Below are 17,697 nucleotides of genomic sequence, written 5' to 3'. Positions count from 1 at the left end.
TATCTGGCCCCCGGGCCTTAGTTTGAGGACCCCTGTTCTATGTGATGTGTGACTGTGAGAGAAATAAGGTTGAACACCGTGAAAGCCATCCACTGCACAGCTATCAGCTTCCTCCCAGTAGACTCAAATCAAGGAAAAGCTTCATGAGAACCACCACTCCTCTTAATGTCCCCCCACCAACAGCAAAAGTATTCCTCTCGGCAGGAAATCCCAACTGGATGGCCCGCACAAGGTTCTGCTTCCAGGGGGAAATCAAGAGCAGGCAACTTGGAAGTCCCTGAACAGACTCAGAAATGGAGTCAAAAGACAACCTGGCAAAACGGCACTACCAAAAAGAATTCTCCACTTTGTGAAACTGTGGAGCAGAACAGACAACTCCGCATCTGTATGCTTGTCCACAATATGGACAAGTGGAAAAATTGCGGAAGTGGAAAAATTGTCGAAGGCTTTCATGGTCAGAATCACTGGGTTGTTGTAGGTTTTTTCGGGCTATATGACCATGGTCTAGAGGCATTTTCTCCTGACGTTTTGCCTGCATCTATGGCATCTATGAGGAAGCATCCTCATAGAGGCATCCTCATAGAGTCTAGAGGCATTCTCTCCTGACGTTTTGCCTGCATCTATGGCAAGCATCCTCAGAGGTAGTGAGGTCACCTCACTACCTCTGAGGATGCTTGCCATAGATGCAGGTGAAACATCAGGAGAGAATGCCTTTAAAACATGGCCATATAGCCCAAAAAAACCTACAACAACCCAGTGGAAAAATTGTTGGAGGCTACAGACAATGCGGTCGCTGTTGCCCGTTTTTGGTCAAAAGATATTTAGCCACTTGTGCTCCTTCTATTTATCAGTTTTGTACTAATTTTTGCAATGCTTGTGATATGAAATAGATAAAAGCTCTATTGGTGGTCTAGAAGGCCATCAGTTGCTGCAAATTGCCATCTTGGTGTGAGAAGCTTGGATGATTATTATTATTTATTACTATTATTAACTTTATCTATACCCCACCTTTCTCCTCATGGGGACTCGGCGGCTAACAATCCCACACTTAGACACACAGCTGTGTTTCCAGGTTCCAAGTGGAACAGAGGGGACCAGGAAGGAATATCAAGCTCGGCCACATTCTGAATTTTAACAATGCACATCCAACTTTTTTTAACTTTCTTAATATAAATATGGGGGAGTGACATTAAGGAATCTTTCCAACGGATGGGACCATTTAAATTCCATGGCAGATACTTCTATAAATGGAAAAAAATAGTACATCACTTGCCGAGCCGGTGGGAAACAGTGAAATGAAAGTAATATACATTTAGAATTGGAGAACTGTAAAGACTATGTAAATAATATGTAAAGAATATGTAAAGATAAACTGCCAATATCCCTTGGATAATGGAGAAAGGCAGGGTTTCAGAAAAACATCTATTTCTGTTTTATTGACTATTCTAAAGCCTTTGACTGTGTGGATCATAATAAATTATGAAAAGTTCTTGGTGGGATGGGCATACCAAATCACCTTGTCTCTCTCCTGAGGAATCTGTACAAGGACCAAGTAGCAACAGTCAGAACTGACCACGGAACAACAGACTGGTTCAAGATTGGGAAAGGCGTACAGCAGAGTTGTATACTCTCACCCAACCTATTCAACTTGTATGCAGAACACATCATGCGATGTGCGGGGCTTGATGAATGTAAAGCTGGGGTGAAAATTGCTGGAAGAAACATTAACAACCTTAGATATGCAGATGACACCACTTTGATGGCTAAAAGTCAGGAGGAGCTGAGGAGCCTTCTAATCAAGGTGAAAGAAGAAAGCACAAAATCTGGGTTGCAGCTAAACATAAAAAAAAAACAAGATTATGGCAACAAGAATGATTGATAACTGGGAAATAGAGGGAGAAAACATGGAGGCCGTGACAGACTTTGTATTTCTAGGTGCAAAGATTACTGCAGACGTAGACTGCAGCCAGGAAATTAGGAGACGCTTACTTCTTGGGAGGAGATCAATGATCAATCTCGATAAAATAGTGAAGAGTAGAGACATCACGCTGCCAACGAAGATCCACATAGTCAAAGCAATGGTATTCCCCATAGTCACCTACGGATGTGAGAGCTGGACCTTAGGGAAGGCTGAGCGAAGGAAGATAGATGCTTTTGAACTGTGGTGCTGGAGGAAAGTGCTGAGAGTGCCTTGGACCGCCAGAAGATCCAACCAGTCCATACTTCAAGAAATAAAGCCTGACTGCTCATTGGAGGGAAGGATATTAGAGGCAAAGATGAAGTACTTTGGCCACATCATGAGAAAACAGGAAAGCTTAGAGAAGACAATGATGCTGGGGAAAATGGAAGGAAAAAGGAAGTGGGGCCGACCAAGGGCAAGATGGATGGATGGCATTCTTAAAGTGATTAGACTGACCTTGAAAGAGTTGGGGGTGGTGACGGCTGACAGGGAGCTTTGGCGTGGGCTGGTCCATGAGATCACAAAAGAGTCAGAACTGACTGAATGAATGAACAACAGCAAAGACTATGGTAACACCAAGCAGAGACATTCAGTGGTCAAGAAGATTTTCACTCTATTGACTCTATTCTGACAGCGGTCACAATGACTTCAGGGACTACACCACAAACAAATGTGCAATGAGCTAATGTGTAAGGGGCTGGATGAGCTTCACTGGATCAACCAAGTAAAATGACTGAATCAAATTATGCGATTCTAGAAGAGATAACACAAATGAGAGTGGAAATGAATCAGATGAAGCCTGATTTGAAGAGGCAATTTGAGGAATAAATTTAAACAAGATCTCAAGGCAGAATCAGGAAATAAAACCCAGATGGCTATGGAGTTGAAACAGATGAATGAAAAATTATGATTGGAAGATAAAAAAACAAAGATTAGAAGAAATCATTGAAAAATTAAGCATGGACCAGAAATTAAATCTAGATGCAATGGCTCTACTGGATCTCAAAACGCAGGGTATTCAAAGGGACAACAGAATAATAAATATGTCTAAGAAAAATGGCACCTTTTGGAGAGACAGAAATAAGACTTTAATGCAGTGGTTCTCAACGTTCCTAATCTTGCGACCCCTTAATACAGTTCCTCATGTGGTGGTGACCCCCAGCCATTAAATTATTTTCGTTGCCACTTCATAATTGTAATTTTGCTACTGTTATGAATCATTATGTAAATATCTGATATGCAGGATGTATTCTCATTCACTGGACCAAATTTGGCACAAATACCCAATATGCCCAAATGTGAACACTGGTGAAGTTCGGGGAAAATAGACCTTGACATTTGGGAGTTGTAGTTGCTGGGATTTATAGTTCACCTACATTCAAAGAGCATTCTGAACTCCACCAACAATTGACTTGAATCAAACTTGGCACACAGAACTTCCATGACCAACAGAAAATACTGGAAGGGTTTGGTGGGCATTGACCTTGGGATTTAGAGTTGTAGTTCACCTACATCCAGAAAGCACTGTGGACTCAAAAAATGATGGATCTGGATCAAACTTGGCATGAATACTCAATATGCCCAAATGTGAACACTGGTGAAGTTCGCGGAAAATAGACCTTGACATTTGGGAGTTGTAGTTGCTGGGATTTATAGTTCATTACAATCAAAGAACATTCTAAACTCCACCAATGATAAAATTGGCTCAAACTTCCTATATGGAATCCCCATGACCATCAGAAAATACTATGTTTTCTGATGGTCTTTGGCGACCCCTCTGACACCCCTCTGACACCCCTCAGGGGTCCCGACCCCCAGGTTGAGAAACACTGCTTTAATGGGAGTTGGATAAAGTCTATGGTTTGGATTCATTGGATAGTCAGAGAGAAGAATTTACCCAAGAATGTGATTATTTACTTTGTAAAGAAAAACCCAAAAAGTGTGCGGTCAAGTTTTGCAATGACATTACCCTAACAGAATAAAACTACATGAAAATGTAGTGGTCGTCTTCAAAAACATACCAATACGGATTTTGCAGAAGAGAAAGTATTATGTTGTTTCACTAATAAAATGAAATGCCACAGACATCATTTCATATTCAAACAGGGAAACATGTATGAATATGAACAACCACCATGTCAGACTACACAGAGAAGCCATTGAAATCCACAAGCATGTGGACAATTTCAACAGAAAGGAGGAGACCATGAAAATGAACAAAATTTGGCTACCAGTATTTAAAAACTCTAAAATTAAACAGCAAAACAGCAGAGGGAAAACAATCAGGGACATCTAAACACCTCTCAACAAAAGATTGCTCCAGGCACTGCCAGGCCATCCAATGCTAATCAAGGTGGCCAGTTGAAACATTCACACCTAGCTCCAACAGACAAGAGTTCTTTGTCCCACCCTGGTCTTTCCACAGATATATAAACCCATTTTCCTAGTTCCAACAGACCTCACTACCTCTGAGGATGCTTGCCATAGATGCAGGCGAAATGTCAGGAGATAATGCCTCTAGAACATGGCCATATAGCCTGAAAAAATCTACAACAACCCAGGGAAACATTGATTTAAATATGATCCAGAATGCCAACGACTTCTTTATAAAATATAGAATTTTTGGGAGTTGAAGGCCAAAACATTTGGGGAACCACAGGTTGAGAACCACTGTCCTAGAGATAATAAGGCTAACATTTTTTAAAAATCTATTGGAAATAGTATTATTTATTTATGACATTTATATGCCGCCCTTCTCACCCCAAAGGGGACTCAGAGCAGCTTACAAGGTATATATTACATACAATATATTATATTATTAGCATAGTACAATATCAGCATTAAACATTGCTTTATTGCACCATAACACTATATCGTAATATTACATGTAATACAAATATATAATTATAATATCATATTATTATTATATTGCATTACATTATAATATTATAAATATTAAAGGTATATACAATATATTATATTATATTATATTATATTATATTATATTATATTATATTATATTATATTTATATTATATTATATTATTAGAATAGCAGAGGAGACATAGATGTGGGCAAAACGTCAGGAGAGAATGTTTCTCAATCAGGGCCATCTAACATCTCCCAGGAGCCCCCGGTGGCACTGTGGGTTAAACTCCTGTGCTGGCAGGACTGAAGACAGACAGGTCGCAGGTTCGAATCCGGGGAGAGGCAGATGAGCTCCCTCTATCAGCTCCAGCTCCTCATGCGGGGACATGAGAGAAGCCTCCCACAAGGATGATAAAACATCAAATCATCTGGATGTCCCCTGGGCAACGTCCTTGCAGACGGCCAATTCCCTCACACCAGAAGCGACTTGCAGTTCCTCGGGTCACTCCTGACACGACAACAAACACCTCCCAACAAAGGACTCCCCAGGAAGGAAGCAGCCAGGCCTCGAAGCTGTAAGGTCATTCAATGCTAATCAAGGTGGGCAAGTGCAACATTCACACCAGTCTCAATCAGACAAGACATCCCTCACCCACCTCGGACATCACCCCAGACATACAAACCCCACCCGCCCAGCCTCCAACAGACCCCCCAAATATTCTTCTGGTAATTAGATATTTATTGTGAATTAAAATGGGAGTATCTTCCTTCAAACTGGTAGAAAAGAGGAAAAAGTGACTAAGGAAAACTTACAAGATTTTTTTAAAAATTGTGAATAATTTGGAGCTACAAGATGTCTGGAGATTTAAATGGAGAGAGGCAAAGGAATATATTTTTTTCAAGGAAAATAAATCATTTTCCAGAATGAATACATTTTTGATAGCTAAGTCATTATGTAACAGAATTGAGAAACTGGGAGTTCCACCAAATCCTTTTAAAAATCAGAATTCAGCATCTTTATCAAACAGGACGAGCCATTTTACTGAAGACAGAATGACACATTACTGAAAGAATTTTTTTAGCAGAGCTCCATTTCTAAGCCAAAGAGCCTGTGTTGTCTGTAGACACCTCCAAGGTCATGTGGCCAACATGACTTCATGGAGCACTGTTACCTTCCCACCGGAGCGGTACCTATTGATCTACTCTTGCGTGTTTTCGAACCGCTAGGTTGGCAGAAGCTGGGGCTGACAGCAGGAGCTTATACCACTCCCCGGATTCGAACCTGTGACCTTTTGGTCAACAAGTTCAGCAGCTCTGTGCTTTAACCCACTGTGCCACCAGATACTTGCAGATATTCGGTATAATGCAAATATAATTTCAATACCTAAAGAAAATCAAGATGTGATTCTAAGAATTATAGATCTTTCTCTCTATTAAACAATGACTCAGTTATTCATCAGATTGGAAACTGCAGCCAGGAAATCAGAACACTAGGGCTTGAAGGAGCAACTATGAAGGAACTGGATATGATAAAAATGAGGATATGTCACTAAAGTTAATGTTTTGTTTGATATCGCAATTATCCTTTCTATGTTCAACTCTGAAAGCTAGACAGTAAAGAAAGCGGAGAGAAAGAAAATTAACTTCTAGCACAGGTAAGGGTAAAGGTTTCCCCCTGACATTAAGTCCAGTCATGTCCGACTCTGGGGTGTGGTGCTCATCTCCATTTCTAAGCCAAAGAGCTGGCATTGTCTGTAGACACCTCCTAGGTCATTTGGCCAGCATGACTGCATGGAGCGCCGTTAGCTTCCCACCGAAGCGGTATCTCTTGATCTATTCACATTTGCATGCTTTCGAACTGCTAGGTTGGCAGAAGCTTTGCTGACAGAGGAAGCTCACACCACTCTTTGGATTTGAACCTGCAACCTTTTGGTCAACAAGTTCAGCAGCTCAGTGCTTTAACCCACTGTGCCACGGGGGATTCCAAACTTCTAGCATAGATGACTAAAAACACCAAAGCAAAACATCGGAGCGCAAATCAAGCCTGAATTATCTCTAGAAGCCAAGATGACTAACCAGAAAGTGTTGCACTTTGACTTTATCTTGAGAAGAGATAACTCACCAGAAAAGACAATCATGTTTGTTAAAGTGGAAGGCAATACGAAAAGAGAAAGATGGCGTCCGAGATGGATAGACTCAATCAAGGAAACCATAGCTGCCCTGACTCTGGACTACCTGAGCAGGGCTATTGATCATTATAACATGAAGAGAGATGGTTGTGTGTCTTGTACAGACTTTAGTATAAACTGTCAACATACTGGAATCCTCAAATAGGCACCTCAGATGAGAACCAACATAGTACAGTTGTTCAAATGTTGGAGAAGGATTTTGGGAGACAAGTGTTATAATCTCCACTCAGTCATGAGAACTATTGGGAAGATCAGACTCTCAAGAATGGTAACCCCCTCTTAACAAATCCTGCCAAGAAAAATGCCATGTTTATATTAGAAAAATGACCAAAACATTCATTAGCACCCTGGGCTTCTTCTTTAAAGTCCAGACCAAGGGTCGTCAAACTAAGGCCCATGGGCAGGATTTGACCCAGATAATTTGCCTGACCCCCACCCTAAACTTTAGAATGAGAGTAATCTTCACTCTGAAACAATCTGAAGGCACACAACAACAACAATCCTAATTAATGGGTTGTTGTAGGTTTTTCGGGCTAGATGGCCATGTTCTTAGAGGCATTCTCTCCTGACGTTTCGCCTGTATCTATGGCAAGCATCCTCAGAGGATGCTTGCCATAGATGCAGGTGAAACGTCGGGAGAGAATGCCTCTAGAACATGGCCATCTAGCCCGAATAAAACCTACAACAACTCAGTGAATCTGGCCATGAATGCCTTCAACAATACAATCCCAATTAACTTGACTACCCACCAAAAGCAGGCCCACACTTCCCACTGAAATACTAAGAGGTTTACGTGGATTAAAACTATTCTTCATTTTAAATATTGTATTATTCTTTCACTTTTTTGCACAAGTGTGCATTCCAATTCATGTTTTTTTCAAACTATAGTCCAGCCTCTCAACAGTCTGAAGGACCATGAACTGACCCTCGGCTTGAAAAGTCTGAGGACCTCTGGTCTAGATCAACAGCAGATTGAAAAACCCATTCATATAGAAACCCCCAACTATATTCTAGTTCAGAGTGTTGGACTAGAAAGGCCGTTGCAATGACCCATTATATCTCCGGCACAGCTCTATCATTGCTCTTGAATGTCATGACAAGTCAGTCACGCATGCATACATGGTCTACTGCAGTAAATTCAATTCCATATGCTCCTTTGAGAAATGTGTTTGTATTTGGCATCCACACATTTTTTAGGGTCACAAACCATTTTCGGAAATCCAAGTCTGATTCGACAACTATCAAATCATAATCAGGAAAAATAACCCTCTGTGCTACTAAAATGCAACAGAATCAGAATGGAAAATTTAAACCCTGTGATACGAGTAGTCTTTTCACTATGGTAAGATATATTTATTTATATTTAAATCTTAGTATTTATTTTTAACTTTACATCTGCACAGAGCGGGTCAATTTTGAATGCAGTGTCGTTTCAACTAACCAACTGGCTCAGAAATCTTGCCATGAGAGATATCAACTACTCACTAGTAAACTTTACTGACTGCTTATTCTACTGTAGAACTTGTAGAATCTGGACGATTTATTTCCTCATTTCTCCATACTAGAAATCTCTTTGGATCATTCAAATCCAATTCTCCCGCTACCAAATGACACTACTTGTATGTAAAGTTTTACAGACCACCTTCTGATTCTGTTGCAAAACCTTTATATGCCCTTGGGTTGAGAGGGGCGGTATATAAATGTAGTAATAAATAATTAAAAATTGGCACATGACTTTTTTGAGGTCAATTTCATCACTTGTAATTGTACAGACCAAAATGCTATTGGGACTTGTTCAGAAGGAGATAGAATAGTTTGAAACTCTAGAAACTCCTTGATTTCTGTCCTCATCTCTCAGAGGTGGCATAATAGTCCACCCCATTCAGGGCTGGCTACAGGATGTTCTTGGCCGACAGTTCTCATCAGTCCCAGCCAGCATGATTGGAACTGTAATCCAATGACACTGCAAGAGCCATGAGGTCCTCAGCCCTGATTTACCCACAAATGAATGTATCTCTTTTGCATATGGGAATCTGACTCTATTCTGCAACAACACCCACAAATCTGGTACCTTCGGTGGGAGAGGTCTTGAGCCTTCTGCAGAGCCCGTTGACATCAGAGTAGGTCTCCTGGACTTTCTGGATAGCCTCGGCTCCACGCAGCTCCATGAGGGAGCGGAGTTCCGCCAGGGTGCAGCCAAAGCCACCAGCATGGTTCAGCTCTCGCCGTTGGTTTTTAGGGTAGAATTCCACCGAGCTGTTTGCCATGTCTCCCATGGTGATGGTGAGCCACAGCTGGGCTGGGCAAGATGCAGAGAATAGCAAGTGGACTTTGGCTAGGTCAGTGGGGTAGACAGGAGAAACCTGCTGAGAGGAAAATGGAAAAAAGTACAGATTGATTATTATTATTATTATTATTATTATTATTTACATTATTTACTAGCTGCCCCCTGCCATGTGTTGCTTTGGCCCAGTCTGTGTATATGTATTTTATGTGTGTTTATATGTGTGTATATGTGTGTTTGCTTATATATATGTGGTTCTGTGCATGCGTTGTAAGGTAAATTTTGTTTTTTGGCTTTTTAAGTGTCTTCTGCTGTGTTTTTCAGTGTTTTGATGAGTGATGGTCACTTATTGGCCTGATAGGTGTATTGTGTCCAAATTTGGTGTCAATTCGTCCAGTGGTTTTTGAGTTATGTTAATCCTACAAATGAACACTACATTTAAAAACTCTAAAATTACAACAGCAAAACAGCAGAGAGGAAACAACCAGGCACATCTTAATTTCCCAGGCTCAGCCAGGCCTTCAAATACTAATGAAGGTGATCAGTTGAAACATTCACACGTAGCTCCAGCAGGGAAGAGCTCCTTGCCCCACCCCAGCCATTCTACAGGTATATAAACCCATCGTCCTAATTCCAACAGACCTCACAACCTCTGAGGATGCTTGCCATAGATGCAGGCGAAACGTCAGGAGAAATGCCTCTAGAACATGGCCCTATAGCCCGAAATAACCCACAAGAACCTAGTGATTCCAGCCATGAAAGCCTTCGACAGTACATTGAACACTACATTTTTATTTATATAGACTAGCTGTGCCCGCCACAGGTTGCTGTGGCCAACATTGCTCCCTCTTCCTCTCCTTTCCTTCTCTCCTTTCTTCCCTTTTTTCTTTCCTTCTCTCCTTCCTTCCTTCCTTCTCTACCTCTTTCCTTCTTTCCCCTCCCTTCCTTCCCCTCCTTTTTTCTTTCTCTCCTTTCTTTCTTCTCTACCTTTTCTTGGACCATAACTCCCAGGAGCCCTCCTGATTGATCTATTTACAAACTATCTACCTCTATCTAATCTATCTGTCTTATCTATCTGAAGTTGCAGATAGATAAGATAGATAGATTAGATAGAGGTAGATAGTTGGCAAATAGATCAATCTATTTCTAGACTTCTGGGAGTTGCAGTCCAGGAATAGAAAATAGGAAATATGTATGGATTGGGATGCTCTCAAAGAAATCCAATGAGAAGCAAGTTTGCAGCTTGGAAGCAGTGCATTTGGAGCATCCTCCTCCCCTAAAGGGCCTGGTCTAGGGCAGGCATGTAGCCGGGGGGGGGGGGCTCGGGGGGCTTCAGCCCCCCCGAAATTCTCACGGTGGTTCGCGAAAAGGCCTTACTGGTGCATTATTTAAACTGTTATGTTTATTCATATCATGATCTGATCACCATACTCAATATATCCCATATGCATGAGGGTATTGGGGTAATGATACTAAAGGTTTGCTAGGCTAGACCCTCTTTCACACAGACTCAGCCCCCCCCCCCGAAACTCAGCCCCCCCAAGCCCCCCCCCCCGAAACGAAATCCTGGCTACGGGCCTGGTCTAGGGGATGCTGGGAGCTGTCATTTTGTTTTTTTGCTTTTAAAGTCTCTTCTGCTGTGTTTTTCAGTGTTTTTATGAGTGATGGTTACCTGTTGGCCTGATAGGTGTATTGTGTCCAAATTTGCTGTCAATTCGTCCAGTGGTTTTTGAGTTATGTTAATCCCACAAACGAACATTACATTTTTATTTATTTATATATCCCTCCTTCCTCCCTGAGGGGACTCGTCAGCTAACACTCACACACTTTAATCAATTTAAAACAAAGCAAATACAACCCCCCCCCCCAAACAAAACCCCCACTTAAAGCAGCATTGTGTGTGCTAGGTTAAAAATACAGCTTAAGTACAATATTTATTAAATACAATAAAATGCATTGTAAAACACCCAATCCCCCTGTGTCTTTAATGGCGCATCCTTTCCACTTACCTACTCAGTCCCAGATGTGTCCAGTATTCATTCTAGGGAGCCCCAGGCAAGGGGCCAGAAGGTGTTATAGAGGCCAGCCAGGGGACCAAGCCATGGAAGAGGCAGAGAAGAAGTCCTAGTCAGAGCCTGGCACAATGTATGTTGTTACCACTGCAGAAAGGAAACCTGTCAGAAAAAGCAACAGGTTGAGTGAAAATGGAAAAAAGGAAGAACATTGCTGCATCCATCTATTTATGTTGGAAGTAACTAAATCTTTCAACCAATCAATTAATCTGTTTTCTGTATTGTCGAAGGCTTTCATGGCTGGAATCACTAGGTTCTTGTGGGTTTTTTCGGGCTATAGAGCCATGTTCTAGAGGCATTAATGCCTCTAGAACATGGCTCTATAGCCCGAAAAAACCCACAAGAACCTAATCTGTTTTCTTCTTCTCCCCACTCCTGGTCCCTCCCTTCCAAGTTGGTCCTATAGTTCCGGCTCTAGAGCTGTCTCTCATCTTGTATGTTTATCATTAAGATCCCTCCCTTCATCTGATAGTTCTCAAATCATTACTATTCCAGGCAAGTGACCACATTAGTGTCCTTAATGTGGTTAAACATGACCAGTTCTCTTTACTGGTTCTTACACGAAACAGTCAGTGAGATGTATACACATAAAATAAGATTTATTATGTAACAGTTTGGTTAAATAGACTCTATGAATTCTTTCCCCATTCACTGCTCTTAGTCAGAGCCTGGCACAATGTATGTTGTTGCCACTGCAGAAAGGAAATCTGTCAGAAAAAGCAACAGGAGTGAGTGAAAGTGGAAAAAAATCACATTGCTGCATCTATCTATTTATGTTGGAAGTAACCGGTTTCAGAGCGTTGCCCTGTCTCCGATGGCCTTAACTCTATTTCATTTTCCAAAATCTCAGTACAAATACCAATCTCTAGTTTGCATCCACTCCCATTCCTTCCCACCAATCCCCTTCTTCACAGGAATCCTCAAATTGTGATGATCTGGCTGTATATAGGTTTTGTTTTACTCTGCCCAACCACATAACCCATTTCCGCAGTTTCAGTTATCTATGTTCAACAAAGTATGTTCTCCAGGGATGTGCTAGATCTGCAAGCACAATTCTGTGGTGTTCTTGGACCAGAAGTACAACATTTCTGTAGGTTTTCCTATTATCTGTGTTTTCACATATCCATGCAAAGTCTGCAAACATATCCCTGCAGATATGGGATTCATACAATTTTTTTCTAACACATGTAGGAAAAAATCAAGCAAATTTCAATATCTATATAAATAAAAATGTAATGTTTGCTTGTGGGATTAACATAACTCAAAAACCACTGGATGAATTGCTGCCAAATTTGGCCACAAGACACCTACCAACCCAAGGAGTGACTACCACTTAAAAGTTGATTTTGTCATTTGGGAATTGTAGTTGCTGGGGTTTATAGTTAACCTACAACCAAAGAGCATTCTGAACTCCACCAATGATGGAATTGAACCAAACATGGCACACAGGACTCCCATGATCAACAGAAAACACTGGAAGGGTTTGGGGGGCATTGACCTTGAGTTTGGTAGTTGTAGTACACCTACATCCAGAGAGCATTGTGGACTCAAACAATGATGGATCATGACCAAACTTGGCACGAATATTCCATGTGCCCAACTAGGAATACAAATGGAGCTTGGGGGAAATAGACCTTGACATTTGGGAGTTGTAGTTACTGTAAATAAATAAATAAATAAATAATATATAGTTCACCTCCAATCAAAGAACATTCTGAACCCCATGAACAATAGAATTGGGGCAACCTTCCCACACTGAACCTCCATGACCAATAGAAAATATTTAAGGCCATCCAGTCCAACTCCCTTCATCAGGGCAAGAAAACATAATAAAATACTGTTTACCCACAAGCATAAAGAAATTACATATATTAGAAACCAAAACTTTCTCATTACTTTATTTTCCAGATCACCAGACTGGGCCACAGCAACGCGTGGCAGGGGACGGCTAGTGTTACAATAAAACCAGCAGGATAGATGCCTTGATATAGACAGAGCTGTAAACCAAATTAGCAAGAATTAGGAAAGCATTGTTCTTGGTCAGTTCTGAAGATGTAAGTGATTACTAAGACTTGGTATTATGGTAATTACCAGGGGGGTGTAAAACTTTGTTTTTAAATAATTAGTTGTGTCGAATTCATAAGTTTTGTATATACAAACAGATATTACAAAATTGGGGGGGGGGGGGGCAAAAACGTAAGAATCAAAACTCACCCAATACTTTTTTGTTTGAATTCTGTAATGCTTGGAAGCCTCTCAAAGCTAGTTTCATTTCCAGCGTAAGTAAGGTCAAGCCAAAAAGACTGCCATCCTTCTTTAAATTAAGAAGAGATTGGCTGCCTCTCACCATGAGGAGATGAAAGTGGCAGGTGGAACAAGCTGAGTGAGCTGGGAAAGACTGAGAGAGCTCAGAACTCTGGGAAATGTAGTTTGGGAAGGCGATGAGCCCTATGGCCGAGAATTCAAAAGGTCCTTCCCTAAACTACATTTCCCAGAATTCTCGTCAGCATCAGAAAGCCCCAATCAGGAGAGGGGAGAGGTGTTTCCCTCCATAGCAGCATCTAGCCAGAGTTCCATAAATGGTTGAATCTGCAACAAGAAGGACTGGATGATACTGCAATACTAGTAAGTCAATCTGTGCATGGGCTGGGAAGAAATCCCTATATTGAACTTCTATTGGTTAATATGCTGTGTTTTGTGTCATATAGAGAGAGCGATTCAATGAGATAGCTCTTGTAGTTTTTTAAAATTTTGAAAATTCCTCAAAATCTATGGATTAGGAAAACATTCTGAAACTTGATGGGCTAATGGTGGTAAATGTGCTTTATGATTGTAGCAAGTTTCATGCCAATAGCTCTATCAATGAGGGAGAGAGCCACTCCTGAATTTTCTCCAACGGCAAAGCAAAGCAAAGTTTATTGATTAGTCCACTGACCATATCAACACTGAAAACAAAAACAGAAACGTACACAAATAAACAATAATCACTATCCTAAGACTCCCATAATAGTGAACTAACATGCATTCAGACTTGATTAAGTTAAAAGATAATTAAAAATATCATCATTAAAATGCCAAGGTAAAATTTCAAACCACAAAAATTAAAAACAAAGGTTAAAACAAAAGTTAAGATAGACGAGCTATTGCACAATCCCAAGACACTTCAGATATCTGCGTCACCCCTACAGTTTACCCCAATCTCCTCCAGATACGCAGTTTTCAGTTGCGTTGCTTTATGAAGAAAAAGGGCTGTTTGGTGTGTTATCTTAGCATTCTGGCCAGCCATTAAGAATGTAGTTTTGATATGGTGATCCCAGTGAGTCTTCTGTATAATGAATGGTCCGAGGTATTGATTTCTCTCATTGTTGTACAAAATACAACTAAACAGTACATGTGTAATATCCTCTACCTCTGTTGCCTCACAGATACAGAAACGTTCATTATATGGAACTTGCTTTCTCCAATGGCATAATTAACAAAAGGTAACGAAAAAATAGTTAACTCGTTATAGTTACAATACGGAGCCCACCCAATTTCAGAAATACTTTAGAAATGATTATCTCCCACCCCACCCCCTAATTTCATAATGATTATTGAACATTATTCTCATTGATTGCACAGGCCTAGAAAATAACAAGGGAGGCCCGAAACAAGGCACTGGATTGAGGAGGGAGCTGACCAGGGTCCTGAAAGTCTTTCCTTAGCCCAAAGCAAGATTGCTCCCGCTACAGAACTTCAAGCAGAAACAGTTAAGTGGGCTACTGGCTTTCTTGACTGGCTCTCTTCTCTGTGGGTGCTACTCACATCACTGACAAGTGGTGAAATGCCCAACTCACCACCTCCTGGGATTCCTTTGAAATAGGTGGCCTTTTGCGCTGGCAGCCTTTTGCCTACGGTATGTGCCATCATCTCATGCTTTCTGAAGGCGGCCTTCGAAAATAAGTAGGAGGACACAGATCTTCATCTCATGGTTTGGAACATTTCTCTTCAGCTGTCATGTCAGCGAGAGAAGGATGCCAGCCTCTCCCCCCCCCCCCCCAAGCAAGACGCTATGATGCAGAGGGAGATTATCCTCCCCAAAAAACAGGTCCTAGTACAGTGTTTCTCAACCTGGGGGTCGGGACCCCTGGGGGGGGGGGGTCACGAAGGTGTGTCAGAGGGGTCGCCAAAGACCATCAGAAAACACAGTATTTTCTGTTGGTCATGGGGGTTCTGTGTGGGAAGTTTGGCCCAATTCTATCATTGGTGGGGTTCAGAACGCTCCTTGATTGTAGGTCAGCTATAAATCCCAGCAAGTACAACTCCCAAATGTCAAAGTCTATTTTCCCCAAACCCCATCAATTTTCACATTTGGACATATTGAGTATCCGTGCCAAGTTTGGTCCAGATCCATCATTGTTTGAGCCCACAGTGCTCTCTAGATATAGGTGAACTACAACTCCCAAACACAAGGTCAATGGCCACCAACCCTTCCAGTATTTTCTGTTTGTCATGGGAGTTCTGTGTGCCAACTTTGGTTCAATTCCATTGTTGGTGGGGTTCAGAATGCTCTTTGATTGTAGGTGAAATATAAATCCCAGCAACTACAACTCCCAAATGACAAAATCAATCCCCCCGCCAACCCCATCAGTATTTAAATTTGGGCATACCAGGTATTTGTGCCAAATTTGCTCCACTGAATGAAAGTACATCCTGCAGATCATTATTTACATGACGATTCATAATGTTAGGGTTATGGTTGGAGGTCACCACAACATGAGGAACTGTATTAAGGGGTTGCGGCATTAGGAAGGTTGAGAACCACTGTCCTAGTATGTACCCTGCCAATGGCCTGGCCCATAAAATGCCATATTCCTTGATTTTGCTAGATGACTAAGTTGGACCTCATCAATGACCAGTAAAGTGGTTGCATATAGATGTTGTTTAACATCTTGCTCAGCTGGTTCGAGGTTTTGGGCTTGAGTGTTACCAGTACGCTGATGACACTCAGCTTGTGTTGAAGATGGAAGGCCGACCGGACTCTGTACCCAATAATTTTCATCAGTGCCTTGAGGCCATTACTGGATGTCTGCATGCCAGCAGATTGAGGGTGAATCCAGCAAAGATGGAGATCCTATGGCTGGGTCGACCAGGCAGTGGGGGTATCCAGCTGCCTACCCTGGATGGCGAGGCACTATGCCCGTCATTGTTGGTAAAGAGTCGGAGTCCTTTTGGACCCTCTGCTGATGATGGAGGCTCAGGTCTCTGCAGTTAGCAGAACCGCCTTTTTTCATCTATGGCAGGCTAGACGGCTGGCCCCCTATCTGTCCAGGGATGACCTAGCTACGGTGATCCAGGCCACGATCATCTCAAGACTGGACTACTGTAATGCCATCTACATTGGCTTTCCTCTGTCGGTGATCCGGAAGCTCAAGTTGGTACAAAATGCAGCTGCTTGGCTTCTTGCAAGAGCTCCAATGAGATGCCACATAACACCAATCTTACTGCAGCTGCATTGGTTACCAATTGAGCACTGGATCACTTTCAAAGTGATGGTACTTACCTTTAAGGCCTTATATGGTCTGGGGCCGATGTACCTGAGGGACCGCCTCAACCCCAGAGATCCCTTCGTTCTGAGGACCAAGATTTATTGGAAGTTCCTAGTTTTAAGACCTTGTGTCTAACAGCAACCAGATGCAGAGCCTTTACAGCAGTGGCACCATCACTCTGCCACCTGAAGTCTGTGCCTTGCGGGACTTATCAGCGTTCCGCAGGGCATGTAAGACATATTTGTTTCAACAGGCTTTTGATCTTTGATATTGCTGTTTTTTTAAATTGTTTCAGATCAGTGGTTCTCAACCTGGGGTCCCCAGATGTTTTTGGCCTTCAACTCCCAGAAATCCTAACAGCTGGTAAAACACCTGGGGACCCACAGGTTGAGAACCACTGTTTTAGATTTTAGTCTGTTCTTGTAAGCCGCTCCGAGCCCTAGGGGAGTGTCGGCATATAAGTTTGAATAATAAATAAATAAATAAATAAATTAAACAAAGAAGGAAGAGGAGAGCAAGAAGTATGGGAGAGGAGGAGAAAGGAAGAAGAGAAGGAAAAAGAGAAAAAGAGGAGGGGAAAGATGTAAGGAAGGAAAAGGAGGGGGTGGAAGGACAGAAATGAGAAGGAGGAGGAGAGAGAGTGATGGAGGGAAGAGGAGGAAGGCAGGAAATGAAGAGGAGTGAGAGGAGGAAAAATGAAAAAGAAGAGAAAGAGAAGAATTAAAAAAGAAAGGAGAGAAGGAGAAGAGGAAGAGAGAAAGGGGAGGAGGAGGAGAATATGGAGAAGGAAGAGGAAG

General features: G+C 41.8%; 1 protein-coding gene across 8 annotated transcripts in view; it reads right to left on the bottom strand.

The window, feature by feature from the left end:
* ATP2B3 (ATPase plasma membrane Ca2+ transporting 3) overlaps positions 1-17,697 on the bottom strand; it is a 210,096-nt gene that overhangs the window by 125,666 nt on the left and 66,733 nt on the right. For 7 of the 8 annotated variants that reach the window (XM_060763174.2, XM_060763169.2, XM_060763177.2 and 4 more), the window contains exons 2-3: positions 11,310-11,474; positions 9,088-9,382 (exon numbers count right to left, since the gene is read on the bottom strand). In XM_060763174.2, the coding sequence (XP_060619157.2) occupies positions 9,088-9,292 (205 nt within the window). In that variant the 5' untranslated portion in view covers positions 9,293-9,382; positions 11,310-11,474. The remainder of the gene's footprint in view (positions 1-9,087; positions 9,383-11,309; positions 11,475-17,697) is intronic. The other variant, XM_060763170.2, reaches the window with a different exon arrangement.

Source organism: Anolis sagrei, chromosome 2, assembly GCF_037176765.1.
Source record: "Anolis sagrei isolate rAnoSag1 chromosome 2, rAnoSag1.mat, whole genome shotgun sequence".
In the NCBI taxonomy this organism is placed as follows: Eukaryota; Metazoa; Chordata; class Lepidosauria; order Squamata; family Dactyloidae; genus Anolis; species Anolis sagrei.
This window is presented reverse-complemented; position numbering and strand designations above follow the sequence as displayed.